The sequence below is a fragment of the Nilaparvata lugens genome, chromosome 14 (assembly GCF_014356525.2).
Source record: "Nilaparvata lugens isolate BPH chromosome 14, ASM1435652v1, whole genome shotgun sequence".
Classification (NCBI taxonomy): Eukaryota; Metazoa; Arthropoda; class Insecta; order Hemiptera; family Delphacidae; genus Nilaparvata; species Nilaparvata lugens.
Window position 1 is genome coordinate 21,796,469 of NC_052517.1, and position 26,657 is coordinate 21,823,125.

The following is a 26,657-nucleotide window of genomic DNA, read 5'->3' on the forward strand; positions in this document are numbered from 1 at the left end:
TCAACAAAATGCTTAAAAAATAAATAATATTTTTAAAATGTCCAAAATTTCTACATTTCACCAACGTTCGTTTCAACTAAGAGATAATCAATTATTTAAATACTTCAACAATTCAATAATAGGTTCAATAAAATCATAAAACAACCATAATTTATAAAAAAATAAAGAACAAATCCTTGAAATATAAAATATGAATAGTAATTATTCGGACTAAATATAATTTAAAATTATGTATAGCTTGTTTTAATCATAGGAATAACACAATAGATATACTACATATCACAAATAATCATTATTAACAATATAAATTCTTAACCTTATATAAATTTGGGAGAGGAATAGCACAAGGTTAACTTATTTTTTCTCTCCCTATCAAAAATTCTCCTTAGGTCAAAAATAAAGACAGTCATTCTATTCTATTCAATCATTTTGATGATGCACTTACTGTATGAATCAATAAAAAATAAATGTATACAATCATATTGGACTATTATTTATACAAAAATAAAGAACAAACCCCTTTAAATAAATGAAGAATGGATAGCTGTACATGAAATAAGTAATATCATAGAGAAACAATAGCGTAAGTAGATATCCCATGGTATAGGGCGTTTATGTCGCAACTTTTGCAGTTATCTCAAGCCGATTACTGTCGATTATTGTCAATTTTTACTGTTTTGTTGGGGTGAGAGTGTATGAACGGCACAATTTGAGAGACTACCAGCGTCACACAGCTGCATAGGAAAGAACTACGTGAACTTTCGGCTTGGGATAACAGTAAAAGTTGCGACATAAACGCCCTATACCATGGGATATCTACTTACGCTATTGTTTCTCTATGGTAATATCTAATATTTTTCTGTGAAATGAAAACAAATTCCATTCTATTAACAAATAAATCTTTGTAGAATATGTATTTTTGTAATAATGCTATTGTCAGTAGGCCTATTATACCTCGAGAAATATATACTATAGCGAGATATGCATCAAACTGTCATCATTTGTTACAGATTACATAAATGCTCCCAATTTAATACACACTGACAGATTGACGCCAGTCATCAACTATAAAAATGCGACTGATTTACTTGATTATTATACCAATAAATTACTCAATATTATAAATTAAAAACCTCACAGAAATCTAAGAAAACTCCTATACATTTTTTTTGTGTTGAGGGTGATGCCCACATAAGCGCCAGGCTTGTGCGAGGGTATTGAGACAGGTGAGAGATGAGTGGAGCTACTTTAAATGGGATCCGAACTACCGGCAAGCAGTTATCAACTCATAAATCAATAATTTCAACACTAAAATAACGAAAACCTATAAATTGATGATAGCTAAATTATATTATATCATAGCCACCTCTAATACCCTCCTGTTAAGAGTTGGCTATGATTAAAATTATACTGAAGTAGATATAGTTAAGGCTGTGCAAAGGCTAAAAATAAACTTTCTACTAGTGATATTTTCAAAGTTTTTCGATTTGTATATCATCATCAAGCTATCAAAATGGAAAACATTTTTTTCCTACAGATACCCTGAAAAGTGACCATTTGTGCACTGATTGCAGGCTGCAAAGAATCACTTTTCCGCACTAGTGCGCAAAGTGAGTACTTTGCGTACTCCAGATTTGCAACATGGCAACGCAAAATACTTAGTAGGTTATATGGAGCACCAGTGCAGCAAAATCAAAATGAAGTTGGTAACAGTGACTGCTGTGGCTGCTATAGTGAGCAGAGGTGCAACCAAGCACAACGCGCTAATTATTAGTATTAGATATTATAATGGAGGACAACGACAGCACAGTGCCACCACAGCACACACCACACAGCTGCCCCCCGCCATTCAAACACACATACATTATTCAGGCAATTTTACCCATAATTACCCACTTTTCATATTCAATGGTAACTGTAGGAAAAATTTAATGTGAAATACGTGCGCAAAGTTCGTTTGCTGCACTCAAGAAACCATTCCGCCCTCGCCTACGGCTCGGGCGTAAACGTTTCTTTCGGTGCAGCAAACTGTCACTTTGCGCACTAGTTGCACAAATAACTATTCTACTAGTGATATTTTCAAAGTTTTTCGATTTGTATATCATCAAGCTATCAAAATGGAAAACATTTTTTCCTGATCATTACTTTTTGAGATATGAGCGCCTGAAGTTTGAATTTTTGTGACAGAACATTTCAAATTCGGTAAGAGATAAATCCATGCGATTTAGTAGATAAATTCTTCATAGTATTGTTGATCTAGTGAAACAAAAATGTTCTGAAAATATAAAGATTTAAGATAGTTATTCAATTCACTAAAAATAATCAAAAATAACTTTTAGTTGAGTTATTTTTGGTAAATTGAATAACTTTTATAAAAATTGATATTTTCAGAAGATTTTTGTTTTACTAGATCAGCAATACCATGAAGAATCGATCCTCTAAATCGCATGGATTTATCTCTTACCGAATTTGAAATGTTCTGTCACAAAAATGCAAACTTTAGGCGCTTATATCTCAATAAGTAATGATCGGGGGAAAAATGTTTTCTTGAGAAAACGTTTTCATTTTGATAGCTTGATGATATTCAAATCGAAAAACTTTGAAAAATATCACTAGTAGAAAGTTTATTTTTAGCCTTTGCACAGCCTTAATTCGGTTACTTTTTAACAATAAATTTGAATTTATATTGAATTTGAAACTATTTTAGCATAGACGGCTCCTCTAGTGGTCACCCATCCAAAGGGAGTATCAGGCGTATGAATCTTGACTTATCTGAGAAACAAAACTTAATTCATAATTCCATAAATTAAATAATATACTTCTACAATTCCATAATTCAGATAAGGGAATAAGCCGTAAAAATTAGTTAGCTATTTGATAATGAGAATATGTAAAATCAAGATATTAAATCATCATATATATATGAAAAATGAGAGAATAACTAAAGTCGAATATAAGTTCAAATCTAGACTAGTATGACTTAGCTACAGTGAGACCTAGATTTCAAGTAGAACTTTAGAAAAAACTCAATTAAACCTTTAGTAAAGTTTTGAAATATGTTTCCGATTAACGTTTCTAATGTGTGAACAATATTTAACAACCAACTAATTCCATGAAATTTTGACAATTTCAAAATAGATTTTCAGAATAAATTCAATTCAAATAATACTCAAGCAGAGTTTGAAAACGGTGCCCAAATAAAGTTACTTTAAGGTGAAACTTGAAAACTACTAATCTATACTTCCTTTATCTAACTTTTGGAACGAAATTAAATCCGTGTTTCCATTTTTTCCAAAAATTTTCAGGTCCTTCATTCAGAGATCGACGTTTCCTAGGGCAGAACAAGAGAAAATTTCGTTTAAAAATTGAGGAAGTTTATAAATTTCCATTTATTGTTTTCATAAATATTATCTATCTGTAAGGAAAGATCAGAAAACATAGTAGGTCTTAGTAATAATCTACAAGAATATGGGGAATCTGGTAAAATTTCTCTAAACTCATTGATTGATACAATAAGTACATCATCAAAATAATAGGGAGAGAAAAATAAGGTAACCTTGTGCTATTCCTCTCCCAAATTTAGATAACGTTACTCATAGACCCAAATAGGCAAAACGAGGCTATAGGAGGTTTGAGAAGATAGAAAACATGTTACTGTTTGATTAATGACAAATTGACATATCCTTATACCCCTTTTACAGGTGGTCAGTGGATGAAATAATACTAATACTAATTCTCTCTTTCTTCGTCATTTGATTTTGAGGTCTTCCTGTCTCAGTTCATCAGGTACATAATATTTTCCTCATTTCTTGAGATATTGAGACAAATGGGAAATTGAGCCATTCAGTCCGTCGAGTTTTCACTGCTTCAAGTTTTCACGGCGTTTCGGTTGCAGGCTGATGATACACAGTCACAGTTTTTAAAGAAATGAGGGGTTGTAACTCAAATATTTTGAACGTAAACACCCATTGTGTGATACATAATTTTAAAGGCCTTTCTAGAACGAGGAAGATGACATTAATAAAAATTCTCTATGATACTTCTATCCAAAAATAGCGGCTGATTGAACTTTATCAATTACTAGCCGTCAGGCTCGCTTCGCTCGCCGTATCCGTCTAGCCAGGGGGCTCCGCCCCCTGGACCCCTGACTGGATCGTCCAAGAATGAGATCAGCAAATGATGATTTTTCATTTGGGCATTTTTATCATATGTTAGGACAATCCAGTCGGGGGTCCAGACTAAACGGCTGGCTAAACGGATATGGCGAGCGAAGCGAGCCTGACTGCTAGTAATATAATATTCCCAGGAATGAAGTAGCAGTGCCCAATCAATTTTTCCGCGATAAATGCATTTAAATCTTCAACTTGGTGTCAACCTAACAAAGTCAACTCAACTTAATGCCAACCTGACAAAATTATTAATTTAGTTGCCAGTTAACAACTGTTTCGAAGAGGTACTCTATCTAGATTATAGTTCTATAGTAACATATGATATGGAAATTTCAATTATAATTAAGAGATTGGGAGAAGAAGAATATAACCTGACAAAATTATTAATTTAGTTGCCAGTTAACAACTGTTCCGAAGAGGTACTCTATCTAGATTATAGTTCTATAGTAGCATATGATATGGAAATTTCAATTATAATTAAGAGATTGGGAGAAGAAATATACAAAAGATTCTTAGTGCGCCTCTAAAGGGCCAACTGAACATACCTACCAAATTTGAACGTTTTTGGTCCGGTAGATTTTTAGTTAGTGAGTGAGTGAGTGAGTGAGTCAGTCAGTCAGTGAGTGAGTGCCATTTCGCTTTTATTATCTTTTCTTTAAGAACTAAAACTTTAATCAGCCGCCATTTTGGATACAAGTATCATAAAACATTTTTATCGATGCCATCTTTCTAGTTTTAAAATAGCTATTCATGTATTAAGAGCGTGATGCGCGACTTTATCGCTCGCGCAAAACAGTTAATTTTGATAATTTTGCAAGATCGATAAAGAAGCATTACTCGCGAATTACATACAAATTTTTTTCTACAACTGCCCAAACCTGTTAAATTACTTATATCGGCGGAGTTACAATTACCGACTTTTTAGGTTAAGATCTGACTTTTTGGCGAGCTGCTTACCATCAGCTGATTGGCGAGCGTAAAGGAACTCTTCTGCGCATGCGCGAATGATTTGCGAGCGTAAAGAAAATTTACTGCGCATGCGCGGATGGTTAGCGAGCGAAAAAGTAGATTCTCCTCAGAAATAAGCTGTTTTAACGAGGAGAATTGAGTATGTAAATTCTTTTTTACGCGCAGTTGTAGAAAAATGCCTTTAAAATGATGTACCACACAATGGGTGTTTACATTCAACATATTCGAGTTACAACCCCTACGTTACAACCCCCTTATGAGGGGTTGAAATTCAGTCGTACGTCAAAAGGTAGAGACAAATAACTGATCCTGAAAGTGACAGTATTATATCTACAACAGTATCCAATTCATTGAAGGGTTCCCATACATAATATGACTCACTCTGTATAGTGTTTCATCATGGAAAACGACATCAATTTCAAATAAATTAAGTATGATTGAAATTGAGGTGGAGCTTCTTACCTTGGGTTTAGGTCTATGCGTGTCCACAGCCTCAATTGGGAGTTTGATGTTTTCCACTTTACAGCCATAAGCGACTGGAGTCAGCTTGATGACCGTGTGTAGGGGGACATGCAGATAGGGGAGCTCATCTGAAAATAAAACGAAAATAGTTTATGAAAGATAATTTCACACTGAACAAGATAAAATAGTATATTTCGCATCTAGGACTGAAAATGAGACTTTTCGGCTCGAAATCAGTTTTCAAGTCCGAGGCCGTAGGTCGAGTACTAGAAAAGATTGAGAGCCGGAATAACATTTTTGCCCGTGGCGCGAACGCTATTTTTCGCCACACAAAAAATAAACAATATAATTATATATATGAGAATAATTGTTCATTAGCACTTCCGAAAGCAAAAGTGGAATGTCATACCTCTAGCAAATCTGAGATTGTCCAAGTATTTTCATTTTTTATACTGATTTGTCTATATAACCTAAAATATTATGTTCAATTATGTGGGAGGTTGAGTTTATACTTTTTATTCTTTCAAATGACGATAAGATGATTTTATTATAAATTTTCAATTATTGAATAATAAGCACAAATAATGTAAAGTTTTTTGATCAGATGTTTTAGCACACTTGAAATTTGGCCAATCTGAATGTCAACGTCAACACTGCTTGTTGTCATCGACTTTTAGTTGAAGTTTAGGTAGAAGTTCTATCCTACTCTGAAAATGTTTCGGCCTCCATATGACGCACGTAAAACAGCTCTTTACATCCAAGTGGGGCGAAAAAAATATTACACAGTAAAACCATAGGAAAAAGTTAGATAAATAGATATCCCATGATACGGTATAGGTCGTTAATGTTCCAAATTTCTTCTCCGATTACTGTCGACTACTGTCTATTATTGGTGTGTTGTTGGGAGTGTGAGAGTGTAAGAAGGGCACAGTATGAGAGACTACCAGCGTCACATAGCTTCACCAAAAACAACCACTAGGACTATCGGCTTCAGTTAACACTCACATTTGCAACATAAACGTCCAACACCATGGCATATATTCTTATGCTATCTTTTCTCTATGGTAAAACATAATATATTATTGAAGAAGTATTTCACATACAGGGTCTGTATAATAAGTGACCGGACTTTACATTTACAAAGAGTTTGTGCCACCCGGCCAGACTGTAAACGGCCAGTACTACAGAGAGGTGCTCCGTCGACTAACCTCCCGGGTTCATCGAGTCCGCCGATTCGTGGATCCTCCATCACGACAATGCTCCGTCGCACACCTGCCTGCTCGTCACCAAACAGTTGACCAAACAGTCGAGGGTAATGTTGCCACATCCTCCTTACAGCCCGGATATGGCACCACCGGACTTCTTTTTGTTCCCCAAGATCAAGAGACAACTTAAGGGGACGCGGTTCGGGACTCTGGAAAACGTTCAACGTGCTACGACGAGGGCTCTAGACAGCATAGAGGTTGCCGACTTCCAGGGAGCGTTCAGGGATTGGAAAATCCGGTATCAACATTAATGCATTTTCAAGTGTAATAATAATTTGTTTCATCTTTCTGATCAACCGAGATACAAATTTTTTAGTATAATGTATATTTGGACTGTAAATTTTTGTGATCTTTATAAAAGTGTTTTCATAACCTCATTTGAACTATTTTTATTAAAATTAGGGAGAGGAACAGTTTTGGGTTTATCCTGTTGATTCTCTCCCAATCATTCATTTGATGTTGTGATTAAGGAATGTAATAAATGTAATGTAATAACATGTTATCGACTCCAATGGGGACTACTTTGAAGAATTCTAAAAAATTGTACATATTTTGCCAATAAAAAAAATTCCTGAGGTCAGTCCGGTTACTTATTATACAGACCTACCTCAGTAAAGAATATCTTTAAATGTGTATTTGAATTATTGCTATTGTAAATTTTTATTTCTTGGTCATACCTATCTATGTTTTTGCGCTTCAAGTTATATTGTTTGTATTTTATTTGACGTTTCCGATAGCATGCTGTATTGTGCCTTAAAGGAATAAAATCATTCTTATTCTTCATACATTAAAACACAATTGAAAAATTATTACACATTAAAATCTCATTTTTCAAAAAATATGTAAAAAATTAAGCTCAGGAATTTTCGCGCTGAGACGACTAGCAAAAAATTTCGAACTTAGAAACGTTAAAAGCAGTGTACTTTGCAATGGTCCACTTCCACATTTCATATGGAGTTGAAATATATGGAGAAACAAGCATCTCAAACTTAAATAAAATACTCCTATTACAAAAAGAAGCAATAAGAATAATTCTAAATCTTGATAGAGAGCGATCATGCAAGCCATTCTTCAGTAAGTTAAAATTCATGATGGTGTACAGCCTGTACATTTATAGGACAATATTATATATAAAAACTAACGAATCTAGATTCCCACGGCAATATATACATAATTACAACACAAGAAATAAAAATAATTTTACAATAAAGAAACACAATAAGGAAAAATATAAACAAAGTCCAACGTACATGGGAATAAAATTTATTGGTTGTCTCCCAGGTTGCATAAGACATGAACCTGATAGATCAAAATTTAAGGAATTGCTGAGAGCATATTTGATGGATTTAGCATGCTACAGTATAGACGAGTTTACTGTAAAAACATGAATTTTATACAGTCACTAATTTCTCTTTAGCTTTAAGTTAGTTTTTAGTTTTTGACTTTTTCATGTATGTTTTGGAAAGAAATAAATGATTGATTGATTGATTAAAATATAATTATTATGGACGGAAAGACATGAATATATGAAAACCACAAAATTGTCAGTGAGGATTGGCAACGTTGTTCTCCTATCTTTCTCCACTGCCATTATAACGTGGACCTCACTATAGACAACAGAACCTGAGAACGAAAATGTTGACCAAGAAGTTGATTTTAGATGAATTGAAATCTAGATGAAATAAATGCCAGTCACCTATTGAAAGTGTTGCTTACCGGCAGATTTGTCCAGGAAATAGGCCAACAAACACCTTAGCACAGCCTGGTGTGAGACGACCAGCACATTTCCCTGCCGTTCCAACTCCATTATGACTGGTTCGAGCCTCGCCACCAGATCCTCGTAGGACTCGCCCCTCGGATATCTGTACGTAAACTTTGCTTGGTCTCTGGCTGCGAAATCCTCGGGGTATTTTTCCGCTATCTCTTCGTATGTCATCTCTTCACAGATACCCTGTACAAAAATAAATTAAAACATTGATTCCAACAACTTGCAATAGACGTGTATAATGTATTATGTATTACCAAGGAGAAAAGATAGCATAAGTAGATATCCCATGGTTTGTAGAATTCATGTAAAGCTTGGAAGTTGTGTATCAAATTATAGTGTTGTGTATCATATTGTGTTGATACTGTATCATTATGGTGATATGCCATGGTATAGGGCGTTTATGTTGCAAATGTGAGTGTTAACTGAAGCCAATAGTCCTAGTAGTTTTTTGGTGAAGCTATGTGACGCTGGTAGTCTCTCATACTGTGCCCTTCTTACACTCTTACACTCCCAACAACACACTAATAATAGACAGTGTATAGGGTGTCTATGTTGCAAATGTGAGTGTTAACTGAAGCCGATAGTCCTAGTAGTTGTTTTTGGTGAAGCTATGTGACGCTGGTAGTCTCTCATACTGTGCACTTCTTACACTCTTGTACTCCCACAACACACTAATAATAGACAGTGTATAGGGTGTCTATGTTGCAATGTGAGTGTTAACTGAAGCCAATAGTCCTAGTAGTTGTTTTTGGTGAAGCTATGTGACGCTGGTAGTCTCTCATACTGTGCCCTTCTTACACTCTTACACTCCCAACAACACACTAATAATAGACAGTGTATAGGGTGTCTATGTTGCAAATGTGAGTGTTAACTGAAGCCGATAGTCCTAGTAGTTGTTTTTGGTGAAGCTATGTGACGCTGGTAGTCTCTCATACTGTGCACTTCTTACACTCTTGTACTCCCAACAACACACTAATAATAGACAGTGTATAGGGTGTCTATGTTGCAAATGTAAGTGTTAACTGAAGCCGATAGTCCTAGTAGTTGTTTTTGGTGAAGCTATGTGACGCTGGTAGTCTCTCATACTGTGCACTTCTTACACTCTTGTACTCCCAACAACACACTAATAATAGACAGTGTATAGGGTGTCTATGTTGCAAATGTGAGTGTTAACTGAAGCCAATAGTCCTAGTAGTTGTTTTTGGTGAAGCTATGTGACGCTGGTAGTCTCTCATACTGTGCCCTTCTTACACTCTTACACTCCCAACAACACACTAATAATAGACAGTGTATAGGGTGTCTATGTTGCAAATGTGAGTGTTAACTGAAGCCGATAGTCCTAGTAGTTGTTTTTGGTGAAGCTATGTGACGCTGGTAGTCTCTCATACTGTGCCCTTCTTACACTCTTGTACTCCCAACAACACACTAATAATAGACAGTGTATAGGGTGTCTATGTTGCAAATGTAAGTGTTAACTGAAGCCGATAGTCCTAGTAGTTGTTTTTGGTGAAGCTATGTGACGCTGGTAGTCTCTCATACTGTGCACTTCTTACACTCTTGTACTCCCAACAACACACTAATAATAGACAGTGTATAGGGTGTCTATGTTGCAAATGTGAGTGTTAACTGAAGCCGATAGTACTAGTAGTTGTTTTTGGTGAAGCTATGTGACGCTGGTAGTCTCTCATACTGTGCACTTCTTACACTCTTGTACTCCCAACAACACACTAATAATAGACAGTAGCCGACAATAAACAGCTTCAAATTTAGAACATTGACGTATTTTTCCGCTATCTCTTCACAGATACCTACAAAAACGCAGGATTATTCTGTTTTGAAACTTTTATTTGTAAAAATTTGGGAGAAGACAGTTTTGGGCTATGCCTGTTGTCTTCTCCCAATCATATTATATTTATTATAATTATGATTTGTAATTTTCAATGAAATAAATAAATATATTCGAAATACATCTAAAATTGATCCTTATCTACATACAATTGAAAAACTATGGAAATGTTAATAACACTGCGTGAAAATTACGACATGATGCTAGGCTGGTCAACTCAGATAGCTGGCAACAACTCAGCTGGATGATCAAATGTAATTGCTTTTTATATATAAAAATAAAATAATTATGATTAAGCTATAGTATTTTGTACAATAAAATGCTACGCATCTTCATGCTATGGAAGGAGGAAATCGGTCCGGGGTTATGAGACCGTTACTGTAGACTGATTCATAATAACTGACATAGAAAGAGATGGAGATAACCTGAGAGAGAAGGAGCTATAGAGAGATAGAATAGTGGAAGGTGGAAAAGATAATGGGCCATATGAATAAAGTTGAGCATTTGCTCATACTTCTAAAATATGGAGCATTTGCTTCATTTTCTATTAATAAACGTGAGCAAAACCTTTCGATCATGCTCATCAAAAAAATAGTTTGAGCATTTGCTCAAAAGTAAAAGCTTTTGCTCAAAACTGTATGAATAAACTAGAGCATTTGCTCAACTTTTGAAGCAAATGCTTCTAAAAAGGTGAGTCTAGTCTAGAGCAGCTTATCACCTTTTGCTCATAGTAAAATGGCTCAACTAATTCGTATGAGGAAGAGGAAACTATACCAGATACGATCACAACCAATAGTTGAGAACTATAAAACTCTTTTTAGATTCAACCATGATATATATCACCATTATTCCTACAAAAGAATAAATACAAAAGCTACCTGTTATAAAGATAGCCATCACAAAATAGGAAATAGGCATTTAAGAAGATGAGAATGTAAACGATTATAAGAAGGCTATTGATATCATAAGAATATGCTGAAGATTATTAAAGAGATTACATTTTTTCACGCTATTATTTCAAAATTCCTAACTCAACTAACCTAAAACTCTATTCATAAATAGAAAACCTTAGACCAGTTATAGATTAGACATGGCCCATTGTATATTCATACTGAAAGTCGATGAAGCCAACATCTAACTGCCAAATCCGCCCACCTTGACGTCACAAAAGTTTGTTGTGTAGGTGTTGTGGTGTTTAACTTACATTGTTGTTATTCAATGCATTGTTGTTAGCTTGGTTGTGATGTCAAGGTGGGCGGATTTGGCAGTTAGATGTTGCTTCAGAGGCTAGGCTTCCCAGCGTGTCTATTCTATAAATGGTCAAGTAGAAAACATAGCAGACGACGCAAACACATGCGGTGCCCTCTACTTCCATATTTAGCGCTTCCATGAGCTACAAAAGCGAATCAGCTGATGAAAAATTTTTAAAATACGTGAGCATTTGCTCCAGAGTTCAGGAGCATAAGGTAAGAGTATAAGGTAAAGCTTATTCATATCAAAATGAGCAAATGCTTTTGCTTCTACCTTTTGCTCATGAGCAAAACCTTATGCTCCATGCTCTTGCTCATGAGCATTTGCTCTGGTTTTATTCATATGGGCCAATAGTTCTTCATTTATGTAGATTACAATACATGCTGGCTTCATAATAACTGACAATATAGCTAACTAATCAATGAATTTGACAAAGTATAAACTAAAGGATTATTCCTGACTGGCAATTAGGAGGTACCGGGTTCGATTCCCGGGCTGACAGATAATCTTTGTATAGTGGCGCTCATCGAATTTCCATCTAGCTGTTTACCCTGTTGTCAATATTTGCAGTAGCAGAAGTCTTCGGGGTGATTTACAGCATTTAATTGGGATTTTCGGAGAAAAAATAGACAACCATTTACTGAAATACCATAATTTACTGACCGCATCAATCTCATTGAGTGCCTTCCACCTCTCCTGGGGCGCGGGCACACTCTGCACGGTCTGAATGGTTCTCCTCAACCAGGAGGTCCACACCCTCAGACCCCCAATGTGCTGCTGACGGATGAAGTCAGCCAACGCCGATGAGTACTGCCTGCCACGTGGGGACAGCTCCGAGTCTCCGCCTATTCGCCCTTCTACGTTCTGAAGGCTTTCTCCGTGCTACAGACAGATAAAAACAGATATATAAGATATATTTTTTCCTACAGTTACGTTGAAAAGTGGCCATTGCTGCACTGATTCCATAACGCAAAGAATCACTTTTCCGCTCTAGTGCGGGAAAAATTTTTCTGCACTCCAGATTTGCAACATGGCAACGCAAAATACTTAGTAGGTTATATGGAGCAACAGTGCAGCAAAATCAAAATGAAGTTGGTAACAGTGACTGCTGTGGCTGCTATAGTGAGCAGAGGTGCAACCAAGCACAACGCGCTAATTATTAAGTAGATATTATAACGAGGACAGCAACAGCACAGTGCCACCACAGCACACACCACACAGCTGCCCCCCGCCATTCAAACACTACTACATTATTCAGGCAATTTTACCCATAATTACCCACTTTTCATATTCAATGGTAACTGTAGGAAAAACTTAATGTGAAATACGTGCGCAAAGTTCCTCTGCTGCACTCAACAAACCATTCCGCCCTCGCCTACGGCTCGGGCGTAAACGTTTCTTTCGGTGCAGCAAACTGTCACTTTGCGCACTAGTTGCACAAATAACTATTTTGGATAGTAGTTCTCATCGAATTTCCATCTAGCTGTTAACCCTGTTGTCAATGTCTGCAGTAGCAGAAGTCTTCGGGGTGATTTACAGCATTTATTTAGGATTTTCGTTAAATAATAATTATATATTAATTAGCATTTGAATAAATGCATTCTCTATTTAATTCCATCTGTAACTGGTTGGCCGCTATGGCTTCGTATAAAAATGAGCGCTGCTATCCAGAGATTGTCAGTTTGGTGTAAGGGTAAGCATTCCTGACTAGCAATTGGGATGTACCGGGTTCGATTCCCGGGCTGGCAACTGATTTTTGGATAGTAGTTCTCATCGAATTTCCATCTAGCTGTTAAACCTGTTGTCAATGTCTGCAGTAGCAGAAGTCTTCGGGGTGATTTACAGCATTTATTTAGGATTTTCTAATAGGATTTAAATAATAATTAGATATATAAGAGATGAATGTTGTCAGATAGCATACAAATATAGAGATATTGAGTGAATTGAGAAATGAAAAAAATGTATTATTAACAATCATTGAAAGCAAAAATCGGATAAAAGAACTGAAAAAGAATAGTTATTTGTATATCTAGAGTGAAAAGTACTGTTTTTTCTCCCTGAGGGAAAAGTTTGAAACCCGAGGCGAAGCCGAGGGCAACAATTTTCCTGACAGAGAAAAAGCATTTTTCACTCGTGATATACACAACATTTTTATAAAATCATTTTTAAAAACGTACGTGACCAAACAATGTGTTACAACATAATCTGAAAAGTAAACAGAAACAGCTGGCTTGTAATCACAGTTCTCCGCCGTCAGCGCTGTCTGTCGGCAAAAGTTGTAACAACAATGGCCGCCACAACTACAGCTATGATGAAGTACCCGTTTCAAATTTGGTTAGTTAATGAGGAATATTCGTTGGCTGGTATTTTGAATAACATGGATTAAAAAATTTACATTTTTTAACGTAGTATAGTGATATGAAGTTTGTAATAATTTTAGCATACAAACATAAATTTCGTACATTGATCAAATGTCTGGTTGAGGTATTGAATTTAGTTGGTTTAATGACTACTCTATATGCTTCCTCATCTGAGCTTAGACCTTCTAACCTATTTCAAATGTAAGTTAATAACATGCTTCCCATGTTATTTAAATGGAGTCACTTCTCCTCCCTAGGGAGTTTTTCTGTTTTTTAGTACCGAGAGCGAAAAAGTGACACTTTAGTATTATGTTTCAGGGAGTAAAGTCAGTACTTTAGACAGGAGGTGGAGGAAAAGATACTTTCTTTTCCTTCTTGCTTATTCTTCACTACTACGCTTATTCTACTATCCCTACGGTGGGTTTCAGGGGGCTGCGCCCCCTGACTAGAAAATTATGGATTGGGACTTTTATCGATACTCCATCTCCTCATTTATTTACACATTCTGAAGTGTAATAAAGTAAAGAAGGTGAAGAGAAATTATGAATAAACTGACTCACCCTCGTAAGGTAGATGGTCCTTGGAATGATATGAATGTTCATGAGGTAATAGACAATCCTGGACTGAATGTGACCCTCGTGCTTATGCACCACTACCTTTTCCCCCGTGTTGTAGATCTTCATAAAACTCAGGTTAGATTCTGCCTTCTCATCTAAAGGTTCGTACCTGAAAAATTGTTTTTGTCATAGTCATTCAATTTCAGCTGTTTTACATCCTTGAAATCAAGCCGGTAATCAGCTGATTGTAGAACAAATAAACAAATGATTCTCATTACAGCATACTATACTGTAATAAAATCATATGTTTTCTTTACAGTCGAGTATGTTTGCTAGTTCCGAATTTGGAACAGCAAAATTGGTACAAAAACCGCCTTTTAGCGCTCCAGGTGGGAGTTTTGTCCACTACAATCAAGAAATTCCTGATTCGAATCTTCTAGACTAGGTTATGTTAGCAGGTAGTAATGTCAGCACAAGCAGGTAATGTTTCCTGTTTCTCAATTAATCTTTTCTAGATTATTATGACAAAAAATAGTGTAAGTTACTTGGACGTGAATTTAATGTCTTTTGAAGTGTTCGAAAGAAATTCTAGACTCGGCTAACGCCTCGACTAGAAACATCATTCTCGCCTGCAAAAGGCCCCTTCCCGTCCTTGTGACTTAAGATACTATTAAAAGATTATCATTTAAATTACAAGTTTACAAAATTATAAATTGAATATTTACACCCGGTTGCGCAAAAGTCTGTTAACTTTTAATTACGATTAAATGTTACGAGTACCAATCAGAGAAACCTTCTGCCCAGAAAATTCTTCTCTGATTGACTTTTGAGAAATTTTATCATGATTAAAATTTAACAGGCTTTTGTGCAACTGGATCTAGTGGGCACTCCAGGCTAGAGAACACGCTCAAAATGCCGCTGATATTCTGTCAGCTGTTCTATTGGAAGCAATGGAATGTCAATATATATATAGTGAGGTCCACGTTATAATGGCAGTGTTATCCTTGTCTATCATTCAACAAAGCGGACAGCGCTATCTCTATCTCACTTAGCTCTGTTGCCAGATCGTCTTTTAACAATGTAGAATTAATAATTAATTGACAAAATATATCATATTTTATGAATACTCATTATGAAATTATTGAAAAATATAATTTTCTTGCTTAATAAAATATAATTGATTATTTTAGACGAGAATGAACAGTTAATATTACATCAATAAACCTGTACCAGCTACCGTCTATAGGAGGCATTGACAAGACAGAGAGTCGGCAAAGTTTTTCTCCTATCCTTAATTTTTTAATATTGTTTCCGAAGAATGGACATTGATATGTCCAAAGTTCCGCCAATTTATGTAGATGCATAACAATTTAATTATTATCTATAGCTGTTATTATATTACAAATTGCTTTTTCATATCATATACAGTTCAATAATTATTTTCTTAGTCTATATTATGTAAATTCATCTATAATGCTGCTGTATTGTAAGCTATTGTATATAAGTGTATAAGCCAGTATATATTGTGATCTACATAAATAAAGTACTCAATCAATCAATCAATCCTTCTCCACTGCCATTATAACGTGGACCTCGCCATGGTTTCTCCAACATTGAGTTATTTATTATTACTGCTTTTATCATTGCATAAACCAGCTGACATCCAATTTGAGAAAAGTAATGATAAATAACTACAGTTTCTTTTTCTTCTGCACCTACAAAGTTATCTAGTTATATCCTCAAAAAGGTCGAAGGAATGAGTAAATATCGTTAGCCAAGGATCTCGATCTGTAAAATGCTTCAAAGATATGTGTTGAAAATTTGAAGTTAATTCATGAAAGTTATTGTCGAACATACAAACCCACGACACAAACGGACAACGACACTCATGCCTCAAATCAAAATTAGGAACTTGCAAATCTCGTTCAAATATTTGAATCATTGGAGATATTTTATGATGGAATATTTGTGAAATTTGAAAAAAATCTTACCGTTCTTGATAATGCTCAATACGTTGCAGGAAATCATTCAGAGCTGTTTCGGTATTCATATTTCTGTAATCCGGACTGTTTACTTTCACCTCCTGTTCAAACGAAAATTCGAACAAAATTAGCAATTTTATCAACTAAAATTGAAAATTAGATGCAAAATAATATGTACAAACAATATATATATATATATATATAATATATATATATAATATATATATATATTATATATATATATATATATATATATATATATGCATATGCATACATAGGCCAAAATTAGAAAAAAAAACATAATTTTACACTTAATATTTCAAATACCAATAGAATTTAGAATGTTCTGGAGCCACTGACACGCATCTTCTCCAGCATCATGGAGGGCCGACAGCCCTCCATGATAGGAGTGTTGTGGACACTCAGATATTAGGTGGTTCATTGATTGGATTTGTCCACATTGGCACAGAGGATCAGAGGTGTATCCCCATGCTGTCATCAGCTCAGCACACCTTCCCACCTGCGTCCTGAACCGGTTAAGGCCACACCACTCTCTACGTCTCAGCTGGGTGCCAGGAACAATGTTATTAGGGTCATCCACAAGGCCTTTGTTCCTGACCTCTCCCTGCAACCATCTCAGTCTCCATAACTCCCTTGCACTTCTAATTTCCTCCTGCTCATCAAGTCTCAAGTATCTTCTTGACTTGAGGCGCCTTGCCTTGGTGGAGGGTTAGCCAAATCTCTAGAGACTGGGAGATCCTCATGAATGTGTTGTAACTGGGAAATGAACTTGGTCTTCTTCTCCAACCTTCTGAGATCTGGAGGCATGATGTTACTAAGCACAGGCAACCACTCAGTCTCTGTTGGTCTCAATGTCCCACTAATCTTCCTCATAGTTTCATTGAAAACTGTATCAATTTTCTCAACATGTCTGCTGCGAGCCCAGACAGAAGAGCAGTACTCCCCTGTACTGTACAGAAGTGCAAAACTTGATGTTCGAAGGGCATTCATGTCACAACCCCAGGTTGTTCCCGCAAGTTTGCTGATGATATTTAGCCTTGTCTTCAGTTTATCTCTCAACCCCTGCAGATGTTGTCGATATGTGAGGGATATCTATCAGGGATATCTGTTGTCGATATCTATCAAGTCGGACTCCTAGGTAACGGGGAGCTTCCTGATGAGATATTCTTTTGCCACATAACCTGAGATTAATTGTCTTTTTTGCTTGCTGGTTACTAAGATGGAATATTGTTGAGACAGTTTTGGACGGGTTTGGCTTCAAGAACCACTGCTGGAAGTATTCTGCCATTAACTCTAAGTCCTCATTCAACACAATTTGGAGCTGATCAAAATTTCGACCTTGAGTAACAAGCCCAATGTCATCGGCATAAATAAACTTGCGTGATTGAGTAACAGGCAGGTCTGCAGTGTAACATTGAACAAAATTGGTGAAAGAACCGATCCTTGAGGTAAACCATTTTGTAATCTTCTTATAGTGCTGAGTTTACCATAAAGAGACACTCTGCATGTACGGTCTCTCAAAATAGCTCCAAAGAGATTGACGGTTGCCTTGCATTTCAGGATCCTTGCTAACTTCAGAAGAAGACCAGATCTCCACACTGTGTCATATGCTGCACTAAGGTCCAGAAATACGGCTCCTGATTTGAGGTTTCTCTCAAACCCATGCCCCAATACTTGTTCCTCACAACTCCTACCCTCCCTGAAACCAGCCTGCTCCTCTGGCAAACACTCATCCATTCTGCTCCCGACTCTTGTCAGCAGGACTCGTTCAAAAAGTTTGTACACAACTGACAACAGGGCTATTGGTCTATAGCTTTTTGGGTCTCTTTGATCTTTTCCTGGCTTCAATACTGCTACGACCTTTGTTTGTTTCCAGGATTTGGGGAGCTCAGCTCTAGCCATTACTTCAGAAAAATACTTTGAGAGCCACATTATAGCTTTTGGTCCCAAATTCTTGATAAACTCAGGCAGAACTCCATCAACTCCTGGTGCTCTATTGCCTTTCATCTTTTTTATGGCAGCTATAGTCTCTTCAGAACTTACCATTTCAGCCAAAAAGGATTGTTGCATGCAGTTTTTCAGCTCCTTCTGTAGTTTCCGCTTCATTTGAGCTTTCAGCTTTGGGGGCACATCTATATCACCATTCTCCTGGAAGATGTCAGCTATTTGATCAGGAGTCACATCCGCTCTTTTTATGGATCTTGTGTTCCCACTCAGCTTTCGGAGTAAACTCCATGATTTTCTGCTGGAGTGAGTGAAATCCAGACTCTGCATGGCTTCCATCCAACGATTGCGTCTTCCTTCATCCAAATTTTTTATCAGGCTATTGGCAAGCTCATCAGTTGGTGAAACTTTATATTCAGCCAGTAAACCATCACATTCTGCATTCCAACATGGGACATAATTCTTTCTATGGCCTCTTGGGATAGATCTCTTTGCAGCCATGAAAAGCAGTCTGCTGAACCTTCCATAGTTTGGTATGTTGATAGGGATTCTGGAAACTGTTTTTTCAACTTCTTCAGTAAACTTTGCCCAAACTGCCTTACGGAGATTCCACCTTGGAAGTTCAGGATTTTGAACACATGGCAACCTTATGCCAATCTCTAAAACCACCATGCTATGTTGACTTCTAGGGAATCTTGATTCAACTGATCTTGTCACATGCAAAGGTCTACCTTCCCTATTACATGACACAAAGCACAGATCTGGAGTGGTAGAAGTTCCCCATCTGGCAGAATGAAAAGTGCTGCCTTGTTTAGCATCATATTTCAAGTGACAATCATTTACTTCAGCCCATCGAATCAGACTCTCACCATCCCTGTTTTCAGTTCTGTAGCCCCACAGAGGGCTATGAGAGTTGAAATCGCCAGCATAAATGCACGGATGTGCAGCATGAGGGAGGGCAGGGTTCTCCCATTCTTCCCCAGGGGTTTGTACACATTGAATATACTCAGCCCTCCGTATACTATGCCTATGGCATGACTATTTCCATTTAAACCACTACAATTAGAAGCAATATTCGATGTAACAAATGTGGCAATTCCATGCTTATCATGATTTAAACTGTTAACAAGTGTATAGCCTGGAATCTTCAGCTTGTTATCCATATTCGCTGCTACATGTGTTTCTTGAATCAGTATGATGTCAATTTTGAGATCTTTACTCATTTTTCCACAAATTTCTCCTTTAGCTCTTGTCATGCCCTCAATATTAAGTTGTGCTATTCTAAGTAAGTAACTATCTGGATTGCCCTGAAAAGGACTTTGGCCTATGTAGCCGGGAGACATTACTGGAATGTGTCCGGCTTGCAAAAAATGAGCTTCAAATTGATTTCAAAATCCACTCAATATCTATAATGTACAATTACATTAAAATTAAGAACAGTACTTTAAAACACAAGGCAGAAACATTGAAAAACATCAATACCTACTTCCCATCTCCATAAAACATTTTGAGGTTAGAAAATATTTTGTAGACTTGCCTTTAAAATTTCTTCATGAGAATTCACTTTAAAAAAAAAAACTTTTTCTTTTCAAACCTTCAGAAATAGTTGACATCAAATAATATAAGGCATAAAACTATCCAAAAAGGGGGAATTGAAAATAAAATCATGTTAAAAGTAGGACTTTGAAAATTTTCATCTCCGTTGCTAAGGAGATTTTTACATAAAATCATAAATTCATGTACAAACAATGAATGCGAAGAATCAAATCAAATCAAAATTTTTATTCACAATACAAACAGTTGAGGGTCCTGCCAAACCCAAAGGTTTTTCGGCGGGTGCCCAGTTACAGGAAAGATGAGTTACAAAGATAAATAAACTTGGACAAAATAAATATTACACTTCAAAGATTTTAAGTAAAAAATGAAAGAAAACTGATACAAAATGCAAAAATAAGAATAAGAATTTGTATAATAATGAAAAAAATTAATTTCTTTCGATGTAAGTCAATACCAACTGGAAAAAAATAAAAGAATGAATTAAACTGAACTAAATTTCGTTAAACTTTTGAAAGTTTTCATCTTCTAGTTGAACGACGATCAAAACTGAGAATATTCACTCAAATCAAGTCATTGCATAATTCATGCTAATTAATTTGTTAGTACTGCATTTCATCAGATTTGTATTCAATGTAATAATGAATAATACTGTAAATTTTTAAACAATAACAAACAAATCGAATAACAAGAAATTCCTCATCCTAAAAACAACACACAAAAAGAATCAATTTAATTTGAATTTGACTGTAGAAAACTGAAAACTCAATCAGACAACCAGCATCCCATTACAAAACTCATTGAGTTTTATTAAATTTGTAAATCATACATGAATCAACGGGACCGCGTCAAACTGGGCTGGCGGCAAAGTGGGCTGACGACAAACTGGGCTGGTTTTCCAGCCCAGTTTGTCGTTGTATGCACCGTCAAACTGGCACTCTAAGGAATGCAGCCCAGTTTGACGGCGTGCAACTTTGTCGGTAGCCCACTTTGTCGCCAGACCAGTTTGTCATCGTCCCGAATCAACCTCCATTCAGATTTACGTTGATTAGAATACATTGGAAAAAAAAACCAAACGAAATCTATAAAATGAGCATATCTTTAAATGATTAAGACATACAGTATTATAAAAACCGAGCAATTTAGATGAAACGCAGACTGTTTGGGGTTTATATAAGAGACAAAGAATGGTCAGTTAAGGAACTCAAAAACAAACAGATTAGAGATGCATGTCAGATAACACTCTTTAAGATTGCATTGCAATGATAACCTTTTTTGAACGAACCGAGATTGAGAATGACCCAGTCGAAGAGAATAAGGCGAAGAGGAAATATTTTTGGACAGCGGCATAAAAATTAAGAGAAAAAAAATTATTAATATGAATATTATTATAATATTATTATCATTCTGAATTATTATTTATAATATTACAAATATTATTAATATGAATCATTGAAAATAATGCAGTCATATGACCCATATTACAAGGTCCAAAATTCAGTCAGAGATAGAACCATGACTAACTTGATCTTTTTTCCCTATTGAAAGTCACTTTTTAACAACTAAATTACGACATAGCCGTCACATACTTATAAATAAAAGCTATTAGCTTCTACTCACATTTGTGGAGCGCTTTCGGACGCTAGGCCCTTCATCAACACTCACTGTTGAAAAATAAATACTAGTAGTTCTGTAAACAGTAGACCTCACGCAGTATTCTCATCCACAAGTACCTGATTGAAACTATAGACCTTAAGGAAATACAGCAATAGACTGGCTTCTCCACACATCTGTGTAATCACTTGTCAGCTGATTTATGATGAATAATTCTATAGTCTGATTTTTACTCTAATATTGGCGTATGAAGGAGGCTCTTTTTCCTTTTTTATTATCCTTGAAATGCAAAATTTCCAATAACCTTGTATATACGTCGAAGCGCAATTCAAAAACGAACATACCTGTCAAATTTCATGAAAATCTACTACCGCGTTTCGCTGTAAATGCGCGACATATAAACATTCAAACATTAAGAGAAATGCCAAACCGTCGACTTGAATCTTAGACCTCACTTCGCTCGGTCAATAAATATCTGACTGCTATGTCGTAATTTAGTTATTCAAAAGTGATTATTAATAAGCAGTTCGTAATGGAAACAAACATTGGAGCCTATTGAAAGAATAAATAATTATCTGAAGATTTTTTTTCAAAAAAAGCCTTCTCTGATTGGTTCTCGTGGCGTTTAATTATGATTAAATCTTGACAGGTGTTCGTGCAATCAGGCCTACAATTAAATGAATATACTACAATATTAAGCGAGCAATTTCTGTTTATATTTTATATCTGGTTATTTATGTTCAACGGATCTCGAAAACGGCTCTAACGATTTTCACGAAATTTGGAATATAGTAGGTTTATGATATAAAGATTCGATTGCACTAGGTCTCATCCTTGGGAAAATTCGCTGAATGACATTAAATGACAAATAATGTTTGAATAGTGGCGCTCATCGAATTTCCATCTAGCTGTTTTCCCTGATGTCCATATTTGCAGTAGCAGAAGTCTTCGGGGTGATTTACAGCATTTTGGATTTTCGTTTAATAATAACTAGAATATTGTATAAAAATATAATCATTTTAAATTCGTGATAAGTTTGGATAATATTCTAGTTGAAGTGAGAAGAAAGCAATATTGTCAGTTCCTTTTTTGTGTAGTTAAGAAGTTGATAGTAAGGTAATTATACATATTGAATGAAAAGACTGATAAATTGTCAAACAACTCAGACTTTAACTGAAGTTTATCAGAGATTGACAATGGTGTAACAACTGAAACCAAACTTTTTACTTTAAATAAAATCAGAGGTATTTAACAATTTCTCATTCTTTTCATTCAATTGTTAGTTCCATATCCTACTATATTAAGCGAGCGATTTCTGTATATCTGTTTATATTTTTATATCTGATTATCTATGTTCAACGGATCTCGAAAACGGCTCTAACGATTTTCACGAAATTTGGAATATAGTAGGTTTATGATATAAAGATTCGATTGCACTAGGTCTCATCCTTGGAAAAACTCGCTGAACGACATTAAAAGGATAATCCATCCTTGGCTGAAACAGCTGTGAATAGTAAAAAAGTGAGTGAGCGAGTGATTCTGTGGAAAATCAAAATATCGCATCCCCGAAATTAATAAGCTGACATACCCGTATAGCGATCTGTAAAATATACACACGACCATTTTAGAGAATTGTGTTCTGTTTATCAATAAATAAAAATAACGAGCGAAGCTCGGTGCCCCGATATTTTTAGGATAAATAAATGAAAATAGTTATTTGTGCAACTAGTGCGCAAAGTGACAGTTTGCTGCACCGAAAGAAACGTTTACGGAATGGTTTCTTGAGTGCAGCAGAGGAACTTTGCGCACGTATTTCACATTAAGTTTTTCCTACAGTTACCATTGAATATGAAAAGTGGGTAATTATGGGTAAAATTGCCTGAAATGCATCAAATGTTTTTCTGTGTAATTTTATTATTGATAAAAAACTTAATCCTAAAATCCTAAAGTCCTCGTTGTCGTTGGTTATAATATATAATGAATAATAATTAGCGCGTTGTGCTTGGTTGCACCTCTGCTCTCTATAGCAGCCACAGCAGTCACTGTTACCAACTTCATTTTGATTTTGCTGCACTGTTGCTCCATATAACCTACTAAGTATTTTGCGTTGCCATGTTGCAAATCTGGAGTGCAGAAAAATTTTTCCCGCACTAGAGCGGAAAAGTGATTATTTGCGTTCTGTAATCAGTGCAGCAATGGCCACTTTTCAACGTAACTGTAGGAAAAAGTAATAAGTTTTAGCTTACCATAATATTCTGTTCTATGATAGAAGGGTCGTCACACACAGACTCGACAAAAAACAGCTTGTAACCAGTTTTGTGAACTACTATATCCTCGATCATCCTCCGACGTTCAATTGTCGAGTTGGTGGCATCAAATACCTGAAAAACGAACAGAATTCTAACAAATTAATAAGAACAATATGAAAACTTGTAGTAAGTACCCTTTATTATTTAAAATATTACAACGACTAGTTTCAACCATAACTTGAGTCATTTTCGAGTTGAAATGTGGAAAATAAATAAATTAATTAATTTGTAAAAAGTAACCCATTCAAGTTAAGTGTTTTTAGAATATTATAACAATATAGTTGTCGTATTTGATAATTAATAGATTGCAAATTAAATTTACAAAACAAATTATTATTTCTTAGAATTACCATAGAGAACCAATAGCGTAAGTAGATATCCCATGGTATAGGGCGTTTATGTCGCAACTTTTACTGTTATCTCAAGCCGATTACTGTTGATTATTGACGAATTTTACTGTTTTGTTGGGGTGAGAGTGTATGAACGGCACAATATGAGAGACTACCAGTGTCACACAGCTTCACGGGAAAGAACTACGTGGACTATCGGCTTGAGATAAGAGTAAAAGTTGCGACATAAACGCCCTATACCATGGCATATCTACTTATGCCATTGTTTCTCTATGGAATTACCAACTCTATTAAACTAACAAATTATTATGATAAATTAGAAACCAAAACAACAAGCTTTTACTTTGAGAAACTGCTATTATTACTTGTATTTGTAGTTTTTTACATTCTGGTACAATACAATAAAAAACTCAGTACTTGAATATTGAAAGAACAAAAAGAGTTTCTAAACACAATTTATTTCATGAAAAGGAGGTGAGGTGAGGTTAGATTAGATTGAATGCAATTTTAATTGGGACAATAACAGGTGATCAAAAAGTCTCTCCGCAGCAGCTGCCTGGTGGCATATAGTAAGGTCCACGTTATAATGACAGTGGATAAAGATAGAAAAATAGCGATGCCGATTCTCTGAATAAACTAATTATATTTCTACACTGTCAAAAACATAATTGGCATCGTTGTGGACCTAGAAATGGATAGTACCACCGGCTTTGTCGAATGATAGACAAGGATATCAAAACCAAAGTTGATCAAATACTGCCATTATAACGTGGACCTCACTATAGAACAAGAACAACCACAACATGATACAGTATCAACACAATATGATACAGTATCATCTCAACTAGATACACAACACATTGATTTGATACATTCGCTATCTGTGTTCTGTTTAGAAACCCGTTTGACAAGTGATTGAATGATTGAATTTGAATTGAATGACTGCTTTTATTTTTCCTAGAGAGCGAAGTTAGGGCGCAGTCAGCCCTCTCTCACACTTAACTCTCTATTACACCAGGTAGCAGCACAAGCTGTGGATTACACAAGCTATATGATTGAGTGTTTTTTGTATAGCCTATATTTCACTGCGGAGCGACTTTTTGATCACTCTGTATATAATATTCGGTTGAAACTACAGAAATCGGCGGTGTTTCAACAAATAATTGTCGACTCTCTGAAAATGTTATAAAATTATAGCCTTCGCATCAACACACTACCGGAAATTTATTGATTGATTGATTGAGTACTTTATTTATGTAGATTACAATATATACTGGCTTATACACTTATATATACAATAGCTTACAAGACAGCAACATTATAGATGAATTTACATAATATAGACTAAGAAAATAATTATTGAACTGTATATATAATACAGTTGACTTATACACTTATATATACAATAGCTTACAAGACAGCAAAATTTTAGATGAATTTACATAATATAGACTAAGAAAATAATTATTGAACTGTATATGATATGAAAAAAGCAATTTGTAATATAATAACTATAGATAATTATATTGTTATGCATCTACATGAATTGGCGGTGCTTTGGACATATCAATGTCCATTCTTCGGAAAGAATATTAAAAATATCCTCCCCACTAACTCTCTACCAAAAAAAGAGGAAATGAGATAGATAAGTTTCCAACACACAACCGGGGTAGGATAAGGAGGAGGAGGAGAAGGAAAATCACGAGTAGGTGTTGGAGAAGGGGTGGAGGAAGGAGAAAAAGGTTGAGAAGGAGGACGAGGAGGAAGAGGATGAGTTTAAGAACAAGAAGGGAGAGAAGTGAGAAAAGAGGACAAGAAAGAGGATGAGAATGAGGAGTTGAAGGAGGAGGAGTTGGTGGAGCAGAAGGAGGAAGAGAAGGAGGATGAGAAGGTGGAGGAGAAGAAGAAGAAGAAGGAGGAGGAAGAGGAGGAGGAGAAGTTGGTGGAGCAGAAGGATGACGAGGAGGAAGTGGGGAAGGAGGAGGTGAAGGAGGACGAGGAGGAAGTGGTGAAGGTGAAGGAGAAGAAGGAGGAGGAGGAGGAGGAAGTGGGGAAGGAGGAGGTGAAGGAGGACGAGGAGGAAGTGGGGAAGGTGAAGGAGAAGAAGGAGGAGGAGGAAGAGATTGAGCAGAAGAAGAAGGGAGAGAAGAGAAAAAAGAGGACATGAAGGAGGAGGATAACGAGGAGGAGGTGGATGAGGAGGTGGAGGAGAAGAATGTGTAGAAGGAGCAGGAGG

At 35.9% G+C, this 26,657-nt stretch overlaps 1 protein-coding gene across 4 annotated transcripts in view; it reads right to left on the minus strand.

Moving 5' to 3' along the window:
* LOC120348918 (6-phosphofructo-2-kinase/fructose-2,6-bisphosphatase 1-like) overlaps positions 1–26,657 on the minus strand; it is a 60,576-nt gene that overhangs the window by 5,357 nt on the left and 28,562 nt on the right. For 3 of the 4 annotated variants that reach the window (XM_039441086.1, XM_039441088.1, XM_039441089.1), the window contains exons 4-9: positions 24,009–24,143; positions 16,639–16,730; positions 14,651–14,816; positions 12,394–12,612; positions 8,582–8,816; positions 5,601–5,728 (exon numbers count right to left, since the gene is read on the minus strand). In XM_039441086.1, the coding sequence (XP_039297020.1) occupies positions 5,601–5,728; positions 8,582–8,816; positions 12,394–12,612; positions 14,651–14,816; positions 16,639–16,730; positions 24,009–24,143 (975 nt within the window). Of the gene's footprint in view, positions 1–3,292; positions 3,332–5,600; positions 5,729–8,581; positions 8,817–12,393; positions 12,613–14,650; positions 14,817–16,638; positions 16,731–24,008; positions 24,144–26,657 lie in introns of those variants that run through there. The other variant, XM_039441087.1, reaches the window with a different exon arrangement.